Raw genomic sequence first — 18,520 nt, 5'->3', positions numbered from 1 at the left:
CCACAGCAGCCAGCACTTTGTCCGGCTTATCTAGAGCTGTCACTGCCCCCCCCTCATCCTCCACCCTGTCCTGATGAAGACCCTACGTGACTACCGAACGGGGCACATTATGGGTTGAAACGTCGACGATTACGCATGGCCCAGACTTACCAAGGCTCTGCACATAGCAAAGAACATTATCAGTGAACAGAGCCATTTGTGTTACATAATTACCTGGCCTATCCCTCGCATGTATATAAGGCCTTGACCACTTTGTACATATTGTACACTCTTTGAGCACTGAGCACTTATGTCACATGATCACCTCTATATGTAAATTTTCCTTATATGTTGTCAGACTCCATCTACTACATTTGTGAATATCTATGAATGATTTAATTCTGATAAACAAAAACAGTAGACAGTATCTTGAGTCACTTTTCAGTTATTTATAATTAAATTGTTTCCCTGTCCAGGCGGTTGAGATACGGTTGCTATAAATTGAAATTAGGTCATACAGTGCTCTAGAAATTAACCACCTTCTACCCGACAGAACCTTCTTTTGCTTACTTATATATACACCCAGTTTCTGAGGGACACAGGGTCACCCCATTGTTGTTATACTGTCGAATTCAATGAGGTAGGCACTTAGAGTAATGTTGCCTTAACCTGTTGAGGATATTAAAAAGGTTTCATCCTATCGCCCAGTTTCAATGCTGAATGTCGATTTAAAGATCCTTAGTAAGATTCAACATTGATTCATGAGGATCAATGCGGTTTCATATCATGCTGTAATACAATATGTAGCTTGCAACGTCTTTCTCTAGTCTTGCACGCCCCACTTCCATCAGACGATTTCTATGCCTTGGCACTGCTTGATATAGAGCAGACTTTTGACTCCATTGCATGGGACTTCTCTGGCAGTGTCTAAGGAAAATGGGATTTGAGGAGTCATTTATCTGGTGGGCAAAACTGCTGTATAGTAGCCCAATGACAAGGGTGCGCATTGATAGGAGAATGTCACCACTGTTCTCCCTACACAAGGGGACCAGGCAAGCCTGCCCATTGTTGCCACTGCTTTTTGCATTGACAATGGAGCTGGTGGAATGTAAGTTGTGGTCCGTTTTGTGGAAATGGGGGGGTTGATATGTGAAAACCACACATGTGATACCATTATACGCAATAAGGGGGGTGGCGTGGCACTCAATGTTAGTATTCAAAAGACAGCGCTCTGGTATATCTGTGTCAACCTGAATACTCAGTTCCTATCATGTTGACTACCCTATCTGAGTTCAGTGAGTTATTGGGGCTTTGCATGAATTGTTCTAAGACCAAATTTTTTCCATTGTGTGTTCTGGGGGAGGTCCTTTCACAGGGACTCCCAAGGTGGGTCTCCCATATGAAACATTCAGTGTTAGATACCTTGGAATTAAAATAATTCTGGATGTTGAGTCATTCACTACCCTAAATATAGGCAGAGTGCTAGAAGGCCTGAAACCTTCTGTAAAATTTTGGAATACTCTCCGGTTGTCCCTGATGGGTAAGATAGCTCTGGTCAAGATGTGGCGCCACGGCTAGGGCGACTTACTCCGGAATCTGGAGATCACGTTTCGATCCTCGGCACCGGCTGCAGATTATCCCAGCCCCATGTGACTCTGGGCACTAGCTTGCTTAATCTTCCAGACGGCCCCCAGCGCCTAGAGACCCTTACGGGTGATTGTGCGCTTTACAAATGTGGATTAATATTATTATTATTATATTATTATATCTTCCAGGTGATCCAGCGGAAGCGGTGTAAAATTTATAATCACTCACAAATACCACAAACATAAAAAACATTTACTATAACCAAGAGTTTGGTCTCTTAGAAACTCTACAACCACTTACAGATTATGAGGTCCTCCGATAGATCTTTTTGAAGAGCTAATAGGGACTCAGATAATTAGGGACGGAAAGCATTTCCTTCATGAGGACCTATATTAAAGACGTGCCAGTCTAACTAATATATTCAAACATCTCATGTCAAAACTCTTGTCAAATACGGCAAACTCAGTATATGTATCAAGGTACTTTTATCTGAGCACAATACACAAAAACACATTATTATTGTCAGTACTTTTCATATTTCAAATCAATAAAGGTAAATCCTCAATAGAAAATACAAATTATGGCAGTGATACAAAAATCAATAACTGGTGTGAGAAGAGAGAGAGAGAGAGAGAGACAAACATAAATACACATTGCAAATTCAGTATGCAGTTTGAGATACATACAAACTTAGGATCAATGTGTTACTGCACAGCGTGCAATATTGTGAAATAGCCAGCTCTTTAGCCAAATAGGTTTAGCTTACGCAACATCACCAGCCGATGATGTGCAAGGTAATCAGGATAGTTCCGTTCAAGAAAAAGTCAAAGTTCGGACTGACAGCTTGCCATGCCCATATTTTGGAAGGATAATAGCCACCAGAGAAGCATGGAGCAGCAACAGCAGCAATCAGCAGCAGTAGTAAAGGCAAGCAGCAATAGTTCTTTTTTCTCGGCTAGTTATACCTCAAAATGTTCACAATTCCAGCCCCCAACTGTAGCATTTTCACAGTTTTACATGTTTCCATTGGTTAGAATCCATGTTGTGATCGTTCTTCAGCCTGGTACATTCTGAATTTTAACAAGTTTCCTTTATTAATCCATAAACGTCATATCACCTCGGAAATAGGAAGCACATATAAAAATGTTCATATCCACGAGCTCGCTTCTACAGTAGCTTGCAACATAGTCAACACAATTATTTATAGAGAGAAATACTCTAATTGTAGGAAGGAGACTCTAGTGATAAACAATTCAAAACCAAAGCAAATAAATCAGCATTTTTAGAAATAATGAAGCACAAAATAAATGTTTTAAGGCCTACATTTACGAAAGAAAATACACTAACAGGTTTGAGGCCTACATAGAAAACCACTTAATCATCTTTAGCTAAAGAATAAATCACACCATTTTAATAATGTATCGGAAAATAGAGTATGCAGAGAAAACAATATAAGAAAAGCATCATTTAATTAAACCTATAAGCGCAGCCTGAATACAATTCTCTAAAAGTATAAGCAATCGCCCTTTTATTTTTTTATTTTTATATTATGACTTTAAAGTTCAAAGAAAAACATAAGCCAGAATCGTTTTACTTTAAACACTTTCATGATCATATTTCTATTTTACTGTTTGCAATTTACTCTTAAACTATATTCTATAGTGCACTTTAGTAAGTTTTCTCTTATAACATAAATGTCTCTTATTACAACAGTCTGTAAGCCTACTGCATGCTTTTACAATGCAGTTTTAAAACTCTAAATGTGTTGTCACGTCTGCATGTTTTTACGTTGTCGTTTTTTAAGAAAAACTCTGATGTTTTTCTTTTTAATTTACCACACTGTTAGTCCTTTTATAAAAATATGTATGTTAATTTACACTTAATGAGCAGACTTGATGAAGCACAATTCTTCTCAAATAATCATGCTCCATCAAAGGGTTCTATATATGACATCCATAGAAGGTTTTTTGTTGAATTTGACAAACTGAGTGTAGAGTTGTTTTGGGCCACCTTAAGGAAGTGGGTGGGCCTGGCCGCGTTCAAATGTACTTGGAAGAATGGGCAAACGGAGTTTCCTTGCTTCAAGGTCTATTATATGGCTTCCCTGTTGCAACATGGGGTACATTGGCTGGATGAAGGAGACAACTGGGAGGAACGGTTGTTGGAGGGCACATATGGAAATGTATCCCTGCCTGAGCTCATGATGATGGGAGCATGTGACCGTAGCGCAGTGCCATATGAGGTTGGGCAGGTGTGCTTGACATGGGAATGGGTAGTCAGGCAATTGTTAAGTCACGCACCATATCTGCCGGATATGAGTATCTGGATTTTACGTCCTTTCACGAAGACCGCACAGTTAATGCCCATTGATAAATGGAGGGCCGGGCATTGGGAGACCATACAAGACCTATATCTCAATGATAAATTTGTCGCAGGAGCAGTGGCCACATTTAACTTGGGGCGTGGCAGTTCTTGCAGTTGCCAAGGTGCAAGCTACTTCCAGGGGAATCTGGCTGACATTCTAAGAGGTACCTCCAGAGGAACAGATGCTAGTTACCCTGCTTACTATGGCTGGTGGAAGGAAGTTGATTTCCTACATTAGCAAGGCCCAGTGAGAGAACTTGACGGTACAAGGTAGATGGCAGGAGGCCCTGGGAGACTCTATAACAGGTAAGGAATGGGGGGGTTGTGCACAAGGGGGTGCAAGGGACCGCCACAAACGCTTGGTTCTTATTAATAAACTACAATGTTGTGCACCAGGTGTATTTATCTCCTAAAACACCTCATGCTGTTTACCCTGCAAGAGCATCCTTCTGTCCATGTTGTTTAATGGCTGGAGCAGATTTCCTACACATGATCTAGGGGTGCCCCGCAAATGACGATTACTGGCAGGCAGTGGTTACTAGGCCGAATGGGGCCATTTGATTGACCATCACCAAAGATAGTAGGCAGTGCTTGCTTGGTCTGGGCGGTACGAAAAAAGAAAAAACATAGGGCTTCATTATGATGTCGAGTGGAAAGCCACCCTACAGCTCGTTGGAGTCTTTCCTCCTGACCTCAGAGGTTTCCATCCAACTGCCGTATTATGATACTGGTGATCAGAGGAAAACCTGCAGAGGGATTCCGCACCACTTCAAACGGGCTCAATCAGCCGGTTGTGGCAGAGGGCGGATCGTAATCACCCAAATGGAGGCAGTGCCTGCCCAGGCAACACCATGGGGATTACGATGTTTATTTCAGACAGCCTTTGTATGGCGGTCCGACTGCCATAGAAAGGCTGTCGGTAAAGGACCCTGGGGGCACCTAGCAGGTCCTCTGTCCCTCTACGGCCTCCGCTATGAGGCCTGGGGGCAGCTGTGGAGCCCCCCCAAACATCCATAAACATACATTTTTCTATTGCAGGTTCTGCTGTGCCCTTTTCCGGCCGCAGCACAAGCTTGCAATAGAAAAATTGATGTTTCTGACCACCCACAGAGCAGTCGCATGCTAATTCGTTGGGTGGAACCGTCAACTAATACTCTGGCGGATTCCATTGCACTGCAGTTTCGGTGGGACGCTCATCCAACCGATATCGTAATGGGCCCCTTAGTCGGAAATTCATACTATTGGGGTTGATGCTAACCAAACGTAGGTTGGCAATCCGGTGGATCTCTCCTAACCTGCCACTGTTGGATGACTGGCTGAGAGATATGGCAGATTGGGTAATGGTGGAAAAAAGTCATAAGTGGAGAGTACGAAGAGCCAATAAGTTGGCAGATGATTTGCAGGCCTGGGCAGTGATTCTCGCTGAGTTGATAGATCCGCCGGATGTGAGGCAACTGGGAGGGTCACAAAAACTATGCCAGAATAATAAAGGTAAAATAGTCACAATGCTGGACCGACTAGGAGTTGGGTGGGAAGGGGAAAGGTTGTTGAAAAGAAGGAGGATGTCTGTAAGAAAAGAGCTTCTGACAGTATTTTGTATGCATGTTCACTCTGAATTGGCTTAGATGTCATCAAATGACATAGTGTATCTTGACGTGTGCTAATATTATTGTGGAGCAATAGGGGTGGGGGGTGGGGTTTCGTGTTATGACCATCTGTGTTCAAGATTATACCAAATGCCTACAATAATGTATACAACAAGGAAACGTTTTCGTCACAGTGAAAATAAGGCTGGTTAAAATGCCTTTGGAATGAGAAAGCTTTGCAAAAGAAATGTGCCAATTCACCAGCAGCACTCTTTTGAATGATCAAAAATTAAAATTTTGACAAAGTCTTTAAGCATTGATTTGAAAAATACTGCTTTGAGTGTTATCCTGCAGAGGTTTACTGGTCATTCTGGCCCTTTAAGTAATAAACAGTGTGAAGTATCATAGTGTTGATAACATTTGTGCAAGTCATTGGATATGTATTTAGAACTAATTTATACTTAAATAATAAATAAAGGAGAATAATGCTAGTAATCCCATTTGCAGTCTTTTGTCCATGTTATTACATGGGAAGTCTGAATGAACAAATCGTAATTCTAAAATGTGAAACTTGGTTCTTCACTGCTCTTAGTTCATAACAGTAAACAAATGCTGGTGTCATCCTTTTGTGACTAAAGAGCGCCTTCTTTCTCTACCACTGGCCTGTGAAGACATTTGGCTGGCAGACATTTACTTGTGTTTTGGCATCAACAAAGTGTAGGACACCAGTTTTTATTTTGGCATTGTTGTATAGCATTTTAGGACCCTAGTGTAATTTTCCCGATTCATGCCCTTATATAGGTATAAATCACCGTGTCCTTGTATCGGCATAGAAACTATAACCATATTTAGACATAGCTCATGCAGTCCAAATACAGAATAGCTACTTCCACTAGTTCCGAAAATCCACAACGATTTCTTGGAAAACTCGGCTTCAGCAGTTAGGGACTTCCCCTTGTTTGAATATTGATTTATTCAAGAACTCATGGAGTTTTCAAAGAACTGAGACTCTTTGATGACGTTATTATGTCCACCTTTACGTCAAACTTGACACCTTCAAGTAATAAATATGCCCACACTTGCCATAGCAAACACACAGTGGTTTGGAGGAGTTTGACTGTCTACTTGCCCGACGCATCCTGCTGCAGCAAGTGCCGAAGGAAGCCGACCCTCCAGCAGACGCACTGAGAGAGACGCTGTCTTTTTCTCTTGCTGCGAAATCCAGCTCCAGTGTTTCCAAGCTCCCCTTGCGGGGTGTTGGGAAATCGAGCCCGGAGACAGAGAGATACCAGACCTCCTTCATTCTACACCAAGGTACGGAGCTGATTAGACCCTAAGAGAAATCTTGGATAGATACTTGGCAAAAAGAATACTAAACTTATGCTACACCACACTTACTTCTTTCCTCGTACTAGACTTAGGTTAGGTACATCGGGGTAGGCGTATTTTAGAAGCACCAGTTGAGTACTTTTACTCTTTATTTATTTATGTATATATTCTATGGCTTAGAAACCATATCATGCTTTTACAGTATTATTTTATAATACTCTTCTTGCTGTACGCATTATACTTTACAGCCAGTATTACGATTGTAGCAGTTCATTTCTTCTGCATGAAAAAGAAGACTGTTCAATAAATAATTTTATTTAAAACGCCAGTCTCTCTATTTTCTCTGCACCTCTGGTGAAACGAAGCATGCACGATTGACTGAGTAAAATATCTATCTATCGTTTCCACGACTCTGAAGATACGTTTTATCTTGGGGAAACAAAGTTGCCATGTTTATGCGGTTGTCAGAAACGAATCCCTTCTTGTTTATTCGAGAAAGGTTATAGTGACCTCTGAGCTAGCTGGCATTCACAATTAAGGGGCTGATGCTGATGCGGGTTGGAAATGTTTCCCGACCGAATCGGGTTGGAAATGGTTTCCGACCCACTCGGATCGGGAGAGTCCGACCGACCAAGTAAGATGCATCCGGATGCTTCCAGATACGATTTGGTTAGACTCCCATTGACTTGAATGGGAGCACATGTTCCTAACCGCATCATAATTGGGCACTGGGTCTCTCCCGATCCTATTTGGAAGGAGCAATTGCCATTAGGAGGCCTTCCTAACAGCATCAGAATCAGGCCCTGGGTGGGAATGCTTCCCGCATCAGAATCGGGCCCTTAGTCTAATATATTCGATAGAGACCTAGTAGGCATACGTCCTACTTCAAATCTATAGGATATATTATTCCAATGCTCAGAGCCTATTGGGAATATAGGAACAACACTAGAGCATCATAAGTGAGAGATGGACTGAGAATGGTGAGAGATGGACTTGAAATGGTGTGAATAATTGATAGAAACAAGGTATATGTAATTTTAAATGCATAGTACTAGGAAGACAGTCTGAATAAGATACTGGCATGTTATGCATGCCTCTAGTATACCTGCTTTATCCATACACAGCTGAATGGTTCATGGGAAAAGGATTTAGGGGCCATATACCACATACAATTTTAGACAAATAGCTGTCAATAACATGGATTTTTTTCCACCTCTGGATTTCTAGCGAATTCATGCACAACATGTGCTTTGTTCTTCTTCTCTGTTTGATGTCACTTGTAGCCCCTGTTTGGTAAGCAATCCCATTATTCATCACTACACTTCTGTAATTGTATATTTATAATCATAGAGCAACCTGTAAATGGCATGATAATTATACTATGTAAGCTAGTCTGTTCCAAAACCTAGTGATTTCACTTTGACTGAATACTCAAACCTTGTTTCCTTCTGCTGATAGTATTAGACCCGATGCTTTGTCCAAGGAGCTGGGACTTGAAGGGGAAAAACTTTCTCTGGAAGGACAGATGACCCTAAAATGGGAAAGTCTGCATCAGGAGCTTAGCACAAAAGAGAGTCTCCTCCAGAAAGCCTTGGAGCAGGAGCAAGAACTGCCAGTAAATATTCTACTTTATTTTAAATGGTGTGATGTACTAAAAGTTTACTTTTTTCTGACAATTGATTGATTATTGTATGTCAGTACATAGATTTCTCATTTAAAACCTGTTTTTTCAAGGAAATGAACAATTTTAATTTATAACTTGTAACCAACTCCCATCATTCTTTCGTTCTGTGTTCATGTGTAAGAAAACGTGTCTAACTTACAGGGCCGCTGTAACATTGTATCTGTTGTTGAACACTGATTTGAGGATCACACGTGACATTTTTGTAGCAGTGAAAGGTTTTATTTATTTATTTATTTATTTAAGTTTTGTATAGCGCTGGCTGGACCCGAAGGTATTAGAGCGCTTCACATCGAATACAAATAAGCATCAACAAGACAAGTAGGACGAAAGCAGGGCAGGGAGAACAGGGGGAAGTAAAAGTCTATACAATAGCAGCAAGAGCGCACAACATGGCAGAGATCAAGGGAGAGTCATCAGGCTCTCTCTGGGAGCATAGAGATAGTGATCTATCAAAGTCAAACGAGGGGTTCTAGTTACGATCCAGCCGCTCAAGAAAGAGGGCTTTGAGTAGTATCTTGAATTTCGGGAAGGAGGCGGTCATCCTGATGTGGGGGGGATGGAGTTCCACATCTTAGGAGCAGTACCCGCAAACGACCTACTAGAAGTTTTACGTTTCTGTGATTTCAGAGGAATGAGTAGGAGCGTGTTGGAGCTTCTGAGGTTCCTAGACTGACCGCCTCTATTGAGTTTGTTGGCCAGATATTCCGGTTTGCCTGTATGCAGGGCTTTGTGTGTGAGGCAAGCTGTGCGGAAGCTGGCTCGTTGGTCAATAGGAAGCCATCTCAGATCCTTAAGAGCCGGGGTGATGTGCTCATATTTCTTAGTTCCCGTGACCATTATTGTTGCTGCGTTTAGGGTAGCGGTCAGAGGTCCCAGGTGAGATTTGGCTGTTCCAGTCAGAGTAGCAATGCCATAGTCAATTCTGGAGAGTACCAGTGCCTGAGTGGCCTGTCTCAGGTCTTTCGAGGGGAGGAAGGGTTTCAGTCTGTAGAGAAGTTTCAGGTTAAGGAAAGCACTTTTTGCAGTTTTAAATATGTGTTCTTTCATGTCCAGATTGGGGTCAAGAGTGATCCCCAGTGATTTGGCGGAGGTTGTAGGTACAAGAGGAACGTTAAGGGCGTTTAGGGCTTTGAGCCATTCAAGTATTTGGGGGTTTTCATCTTTATTTGAGATGAGGAGCACTTCTGTCTTTTCTTCATTAAGTTTGAGGTGGTTGGATGAGAGCCAATGTTGGACCTCTGTGAGTGTGCCGTTTAGTCTGTGGATGTCAGCGATCGAAGTGGTTTCCAGGTAGAGTTGTGTGTTGTCCGCATAGAGGTGAAAGGGGATGTTGGAGTTCCTTAGAATTGTAGTGAGGGACTCCATGTAGATGTTGAAAAGTTGTGGAGAGAGTACTGACTCCTGTGGGACTCCTCTAGTAATGGGGAGGGGGTCCGATTCGAAGCTTTTAATTTTGATTAATTGTGTGCGGTTGTTGAGAAAGGAGGCAAACCATTTGAGAACTGTCTTTTCCAAACTAGCTCTCTTCTGGAGGACATTGAGTAGTAGGGTATGATCCACTGTGTCAAACGCCGCCGAGAGGTCTAAGAGGATGAGGAGGCTACATTGGTTGGAGTCGAGCGACATTTGTAGGTCATCCATCACATTGAGGATTGCGGTTTCTGTGCTGCAGCCCTTTCTGAACCCTGACTGGTGTGAATCAAGAAAATTCATGATCTCTAGGTGATGGGTTAGCTGAGACAGCACACATTTTTCCATACTTTTCGATAAGAGGGGAAGGTTCGAAACTGGTCTGAAGTTGTTCATGACCTTAGGGTCGAGGCCGTTTTTTATTAGGAGTGGTGTGGCTTGACCTAGTTTAAGGCAGTCAGGAATGGAGCCATCGCTCAGAGAGCTATTGATGATCTGCGCCCAGATAGGGGCTAGAGTAAGCTTCAGGTCTTTGGTCATTCTCGAGGGTAGCTGATCAAGGGAGTGTAACGAGGGATTAGCGGTGGCAATGAGATCGCTTATCGCTTCAATTTGGATGGGTCGGAAGGAAGACCAGCGATTGTTGGTCTTGAGTGGGTAGAAGCAGTGGGGAGCGATTCTGTGAGGGCGGTGGGCATTTCGCTGAAAGATCGGTCAATTGAGGCAATTTTTTCGTTGAAGAAACTAGCAAAGTCATCGCACTGGGATTTGGACGCTGCTAAGCTGTCTGTCATAGGAATGGAGGTTTGGTTCCTGATGATATGGAAGAGTTCTTTGGGGCGGTTTTTAGCCTTGTCTAGAGCAGAGCAGAAGAATGTATTGGATTTTTGTGTCGAGAATAATAATATAACAGTATTCCCATCAATAGTCCTATCACTATTCTGAAAACATTGCAGCCATAGCAGTATCAGTAATGCAAGAGGTGTTTTATACATGAAGTTAATTTCCATTAGAGATTTGTACCTTTATCAGAATCTCCCATCAGTTAATCTACACATTTAATGTTTTGAAAGCTCTTGTCCGCTTTTGCAAAGTAAACATTGTGCCACCATTTTACCATTAACATACATTAATATTGTTTTTTTGGTGTTACGCTCATTTTTCTTTTTTCTTTTCTGAAACCTGGATTTTTGATTTGATTTAAAAGAAGGTATTTTTTGATTCAACCATTTTATTGATGTACATGGGATTTCCACACTTTTTTATTGTGTTTTATAATTCATTGTTTGTGATAGTGCATGTTCACTGTATCAGAGAATTAGACATTGTGCAATCATTCTGCTACTTCTTTCCCATTATTATTTGGTAGTGATTGTGTGTCTGGATCTTGTTTCAGCATAAGTGCCTCCTGGGTGACAGTAAACTTAGTTTCCCTTTCTATTTGTAAATGAACTTGAAGAGTCAGTTCTCAAATGTTGGTCTTTTTAACAGATTTACAGCAAAACAAGTAGATTGATGTCTGGAATGCCTACCTACAAAGCAGAGCCACAAGCACAGAACAAATCATGTGCTGTATCTTTGATGGAGAACTTAACTGAGGCTTTAGAAGATGTCTCATCTCAGGTAAATCTGTATTGGCATCTGGAAACAAGCAACTCATATCTTTATGTCGGTGATGTATCACTTTTCTAAATTTCAATCTATCGCTCTAAAAATGTATTCATGTTAATCTTTGATTGGTGAAACTGTCCCCTTTTAAAAGGTAAGCAGTGGTCATATGTTTATTTATTTTGATTAATTCATGCAATTACTTTTTCAATTTGGTCTAAAAGCATATTTTCTATCAGAGAAACTGCCCTGAAGCACCTTCCATAAGAAAGGCATAGGTGCAACTGTAAATCAGTGAACTATTTAGTTTTAGGAGGGGGAGTTTATATCATAACACATACAGCAGGGATCTACTATTTACATTTGGTGAAACAAGTTGTGCAAAGGAAAACATGTAGCATATCATAAGATTATTACCCATTGTTCAGAGGCATTTTTTGTGAATGAAGAGTTGAGTGACAAAATCAGAAATCAGAAATGAGCGAACACAACATTTCAAATTCTTAGTTGTTGAAACATGCCCTTGACTCCCCTGTACATTTGACATCTGCAAGTTTTTCTCTATCCCTTATCTAAACTGTGTTATTTTTTAAGTGCAGCAACTTTTATTGTGATAACTTTCATTTGTTGAATGTACTGGTATTCCTTTTGTAATAGTAGGAGCGCATATGTATGCTTGCAGAAAGTTCTCTTCCTCTGGACTAGCAGGAACATAGACTTATATCATTATTTGAGAACCATAATAAGCCAATTTTTTGTTTTTAATTTGACGGTGACACTAAAGCCAGGCAAGCAGTTATGAGAGACTGTCAAATTAAGAACTTACAAGCCATATTACTGTCGTCCATAAAGACTTATATATTGCTACAAACTCTTACTTGTAACTGCTACAAGCAGACTGTCATCAAGTTCAATTAATACAAGCATGACAATATAAACAAGCACTGAGTTATGTGAATTTCTTTACTTCCCAAGGTTTGAGGTAACTACAACAATAGACATTGCACATTGAATTAGTGTGCTATAACTTTGGGAAAGTCTAGTGCTGGTAACTGTTCTCCTTTTAATTCACTTTGTATATCTGACTGAATAAATCCATCATCTTCTTCATTATGACCACTATAGATTAGAGGTGTTAGCATGATTAATATTTTCTTGCTACATGTGTCTGCTCTTCTTTATGTTGCTAGCTTACACTCTTTTCATGGTCTATTGATTTATTTTTTACTACCAATGGTGTAATTCAACATTGTGTATGTGGGCTTGAGTCATTATATGTGGTGGTCCAGAGTTTAATATACTCTGTGCTCTGATCATTACAAGACTTTAGGATCCTAAAAATCCTTAAAAAATGTGATAAGCCTCCTTCTTCCGAGACTTTAGTAAAATGAGTATCCCAAAAATACAGTACTGATTGTCTACCTTGATGCATCAATGCATGGTTTTGCATACGTCGTTTGCAGGTATATATGTAGCATTTGTATAGCACAAGTATTGCCGAAAGGCAGGAGAGCCTTATAAAGGGTTGAAGGCAAAGATATAGTTTGAGTGATTCATAGAGGTGTTTCCTTCCAAGTAAAAGTGATACACAGCCTGTAAGTCAGCAAACAGTGGACCGGGTTCACATAGGTATACTTAGATGTTTGGTCTAAACATAAACCAAACGTATAAGTTTATGACTTTGGGAATTCACAGAGGATATTTACGAGAATTATCTTTAAGTCCGCACTTGGGGCAGATATCCGGCCTGAGTGCGGATGTAAATGCCCTTTGTGAATTCCCAAAGTCATAAACTTAGTCGTTTGGTCTAAGTTTGGATTAAAAATCTTAGTTTACCTTTGTGAATCAGGCCCAGTATTTCTAAGTTATCAGAGACAATGTTATATTCAAAATTTGAAAGATCACCAAAATAGATAAATAAAAGTTGTAGATGACAGAGATGGACACTAAAAGATAGGTGTAGACGGTAATGTTCTTATGATGTAGCAAGTGTTGGAATCGATTTTATTCTGAGACTCTTAATGTCTCCCTCCCTAAAATAACATACATTGTCATCAAGTATTCCACAATGAAAAATGATGCTTTATTTTGTTGCTTTCCATAGAATCACAATGTAAAAGCAGTTGTAACAAATAGCTGCTCTTCCTTATACATGCTTGTAGACTTTTTTTATACTGTTTTGTCTGCGCTGCTGCTTTTGTTTGTCTCATTGGTCTCTGACTTGGTTCTGGCAATGGGGCAATCTAAACCTCTTTTCTCTCTTCTTTTAGGTTGGGGGTGCAGAGAAGAAGAGTCTTCTCCTGCAACAAAAGTTATATGACACTGTGTCGGCAACTTCCACTTGGGTTGATGGTGTTGAAGAACGCTTGTTTGTTGCCACAGCTCTTCAACCAGAAGAGACAGAAATATGCCTTTATAACCAGGAGGTAGGCATTGCAAATTCATAATTAGATTATGTTCTACTGCTATGCAGTATTAAGCATTGCAAACCAGCAAGCATGGCTGAAGGAGCATGGAGCTCATAGTGCAGTGTTCCTGTTGGTTTTTGTCCTCTCACAATTTATCGGGTGACAATTATTTACTGCAATGGAATCTCAGTCAGGCAGTCACTTTCTTTATATCCAGTTTCCAATTCCTGCCACCAGAAGTTAGGGCTCGTATGAAAATGTCCCAAATCTTACCTTTTTGTGCACACACAAAGAAGGCGCACAAAAAATGCGGCAGTAAAGTCCTATTCCGGGTTCACATAATCTTGAATTGTGGACTCACACCTATGCAATGGGATTTATTCATGAGCCAATATAGTTGATTTTCCGCCTGTCATTACGGCACAGTTTCCACTTCTGAAAAGTGGTGAAAACCACACACTTGTAGCATAGTTTACCTCAATCAAAGCACACAAAAATATGCCAATATTAAAGGCAATTAGGTATGCACTTCAAGACTAGAACTGGGATCCAAGACAAGGCTCTGGATTGGACCACCTATTTCCCCTCCAGCAGAATGCAGAGCGTCCTCCTCCCCCCCTTCCGTTCCAAAGCCTCTGAGATCATCTGCGGCGTAACCCAGGGATCCTCCCTCATCCCGACGCTGTTCAACATTTACATGGCCCCTCTCGCACACGTAGCCTGACTGCACGACCTCAACATAATCTCCTACGCCAGCTGATGCTCTCCCTCACCAAGGACCCATCACAGCCAAAGCCAACCTCCACGAAGGAATGAAGGCCGTCACCGACTGGATGAAGACCAGCTGTCTGAAGCTGAACTCGGACAAGACGGAGGTCCTCATCCTTGGCCCCAACCCTTCAGCCTGGGACGACTCGTGGTGGCCGACGGCACTGGGTGCAGCCCCGACACCCACCGACCACGCACGCAACTTGGGAATCATCCTCGACTCAATGCTCTCAATGACCAAGCAAGTCAACAACGCCTCCTCCTCCTGCTTCAACACCCTCCACATGCTCCGCAAGATCTACAGATGGATCCCGACAGATACAAGAAAGACAGTCACCCAGTCCCTCGTCAGCAGAAGACTCGACTACAGAAACGCCCTCTACGCGGGAGCCCCGACCAAGCTCATCAAACGACTACAACGCATCCAAAACGCCTCCACACGACTGATCCATGACGTACCGCGCCACGGCCATTTCACCCCCACCTGAGAAACCTGCACTGGCTCCCCATGAACAAGAGGATATCCTTCAAGCTCCTCACCCACGCACACAAGGCACTCCACAAGACTGGCCCAGCCTACCTCAACCAACGGCTCTCCTTCTACGCTCCGCCGACCTCTCACTCGCCACCCGCGCATCCGGAGAACAACCACCGGTGGGAGATCCTTCTCCCACCTCGCCACCAAAACATGGAACACCCTCCCACTGAGCCTACAACAGACTCAAGACCTGCTGACCTTCAGGAGGATACTCAAGACCTGGCTGTTCGATCAGTAGTGCCCCCCCCAGCGCCTTGAGACCCTCGCAGGTATGTAGTGTGCTTTACAAATGATTGATTGATTGATTGAACTGGGGAGGGAAGACCGTCATGTATTCTGGGACAGTGTTTCCCATGGAGAATCAATGCATGTCTTAATGCACCCTTGCATTACATTTCTGCATGGAGAATTGTAACTCCGCCATGCAGGCGGTGGCGATCCGTCCGCCATCCGTCACCGTCCGCCAGCAATTTCCCCCCCCCGCCATATTACAATGGCGGGGGCACCGCGGTGGATGGAAAGACCGTCCACCGCTTTTCCGGTGACCGCGGCGGAAAAGGTCTAATATGGTGGCGGTCTCTATCAGACACCGCCAGCCATATTAGAATGGGCTTCGGGGTATGCTGTGCATTGCAATGTACAACGTGCATTTTTAGCATTGCGGCGGGCGGTGCTGAGAGCACCGCCCGCCACAATATTAAAAATGCTGGGTGCGCCCGCCACTGTGGCGGGCGCATAATTGCTATGGCGGAAGCGCCTCACACGCGGCGGACGGTCCTGTTTCCACCGGGGTCGATCCGCCATCCAAATGGACCCCTAAATTTGGAAATGCTTCAGTACTTGTAGAAACCTACTGATGGCACTGATTAGTAGCAATACTCCTGGAATACTTTGTGGATGCCTTTAACGTTAGAAATCTGATGCAATCTTAGTGATAAGCCTATGAGAGTCAACTGCTGCCTTTCAGGGCAGCTACTTTGTGATTGAATATTGAGAATAAAGGGGAGGAGCTGTCTAGATAGTATGTCAGTGGTGGGCTGTAAATGGCAGATGAAGAGGAGTATCTCATAAGCGATGTTATATTTTGGAAAAAGAAGAACAGATCCTGTAATGACTTAGGTTGGTTAGAAGAGAGACAAGAACGAAGCAAGGAGGTGCTTATAATAGGTAGGGACATAGAGCAGGAGGGTGCATACTTAAGTGCCATACAGTATGACATACTGGTAATTTTACATTCCATATGTGGGCAGTTTGTGTCATCATAAGTGCTGAAAAACAAATGTACAGTGAATTTTACAAGATACAATGATGGTCATGGATTTTATTTTGTGGTGGGTGCCTAAAATCAAAAGATACCCTGTGCAGTTACACCGAGGAGACCACAATCAAAACAGAGGCTCATTGCCACATTGTTGAAAAACCAGAACTGAAGACTGGGATGAATGTCACAGATTGGGTCAGCTTTGTTTTTGTAAGAAAGCATATGCGTTTTTGCCTATCCTTGATGTATTCGTTGCTTTTTATTTGTATAACTCTTAAATGCTCAAGTATCTAAGCACTTTTTCTACAGTTTATAGTGTAATATCCAGGGCGTGCGGTTTCTATTACACTCAATTGAATTTTAACCCAGTGTAGTAGCATGCCTGCTGGCTTCATGTTCTTTATTAACGTTGAAGATTTTCATAGCTGAGATGTTTACTGCTTACAATTTGGCCATGTAATGACATTCTTAGCCTTTTAATATTGCAATAAAATCTTTTCTATGATGAAGGTAGCTAAATTGGATTTTGGTTGCAAGCAATCCATTTTTTGCTGCTAAGCATGTCCTGGTTTCCTGAGGTCACTTTTCAGTTGAGTTCTGTTCTCTGTGTTTTTCTCTGTACAGTAGTTATTGAGTGTTATGTTTCCCTTTGCACAGGGGTGCTAGTGTGTTGGTTGTCGTCCTGATCGTGTTTAAGTACACTTGTGCTAGTTCCTCTGTGTTCATCTACATGCTTTTGGTCAGTAAGGGCTAGACTGGGAACTAAAAGCTGTTCTGGAAAATGTTGCACTGAGCAAGCGCTAATAGCGAGGGAACAAGGATACATTCAAGTTATCCTCCACAAAGATAATGAAAAATAATGGGCGTCACATGATTAATTTTGTTGTCCTGTTGTCAAACTAAATTTTCTGGATGTCTGTGGGACCGATTCATAAAAGTAATCTGAGACAAAATCCTAACTTTACGGCTTTCGGTATTCACAAAGGGCATTTTGGAGTAGTAAAGTTAGGAATCCAAACTTTACTACTCCTAAATGCCCTTTATGAATACCGAGAGTCATAAAGTTAGGATTTTGTCTCAGTTAAACTTAAGTTTTGGTCTTAAGTTTAACTTAAGACAAAAACTGAAGTTTAACTTAAGTTTAACTTAAGACCAAAACGTACATTTAATTGAAACAAAGTCCTAACTTTGCGACTTTCGGTATTCGCAAAGGGCATTTACTACTCCTAAATGCCCTTTGTGAATACCAAAAGTCGCAAAGTTAGGATTTTGTCTCGGATTACTTTTGTGATTCGGGCCCTATATATTTTATAGCCAATTCTGAAGAGAATGTCATGAAATATACAGCTATTTCAGAGTATGACACATTACCCAGGAGCATCATTTCAACGCAGTAGAAAATCATATATTCCTGTTCATACCTCAGAGAATAATTTGTGCCCTCTCCCTGACCTTTATGGTTAAGCAAGCTCTTGCTGCATTTGTAGTCCTTCTTTCTTGGGGTCAGGTTGCGTGAGGTGATTGGATTAATTGATTATCATCACTCCAGTCATGTCTTTATTGAAGTTTCTGATTCTTGTCATTTGTTTGGATGAGTATCTACTCTGGTTTGCAGCCTTTTAAGAGATTGGAGGCTGATTCACAAAGGTAATCTGAGCCAAAAGTCTAACTTTATGACTTTTGTTATTCACAGAGATCATTTGCGAGTCGTATCTTTACATACGCAGTCAGACCAGAATCTCCCCACCCGGGCCGTACTCTCCGCACCCGGGCCGTACTCTCAGGCTTGGGCCGTACTCTCAGGCTTGGGCCGGATGAAGTGTAAGCAATAGGCCAGAATGCAATTTTACAAAAGGGAACATTAGGAACGTGTGATAAATGTTAGAGGAGGTCATGAAAACTAGTTTGGGCAGGAAAAAGGGTGTGTCCAGACACTACATTATATCCCAGAAAAGCTTGCTCCTTTGCAAAGGAGTATAGCCCGAACCAGAGAGTATG

The 18,520-nt window shown here is 41.9% G+C and overlaps 1 protein-coding gene across 1 annotated transcript in view; it reads left to right on the top strand.

The window, feature by feature from the left end:
• Positions 1 to 18,520, top strand: part of SYNE1 (spectrin repeat containing nuclear envelope protein 1) — a 2,361,447-nt gene that overhangs the window by 1,737,287 nt on the left and 605,640 nt on the right. Inside the window, exons 99-101 of the mRNA XM_078648775.1 lie at positions 8,304 to 8,460; positions 11,431 to 11,562; positions 13,818 to 13,973. Coding sequence (XP_078504901.1) covers positions 8,304 to 8,460; positions 11,431 to 11,562; positions 13,818 to 13,973 — 445 coding nt within the window. The remainder of the gene's footprint in view (positions 1 to 8,303; positions 8,461 to 11,430; positions 11,563 to 13,817; positions 13,974 to 18,520) is intronic.

Source organism: Lissotriton helveticus, chromosome 6 (assembly GCF_964261635.1).
Source record: "Lissotriton helveticus chromosome 6, aLisHel1.1, whole genome shotgun sequence".
Taxonomy (NCBI): Eukaryota; Metazoa; Chordata; class Amphibia; order Caudata; family Salamandridae; genus Lissotriton; species Lissotriton helveticus.
This window is presented reverse-complemented; position numbering and strand designations above follow the sequence as displayed.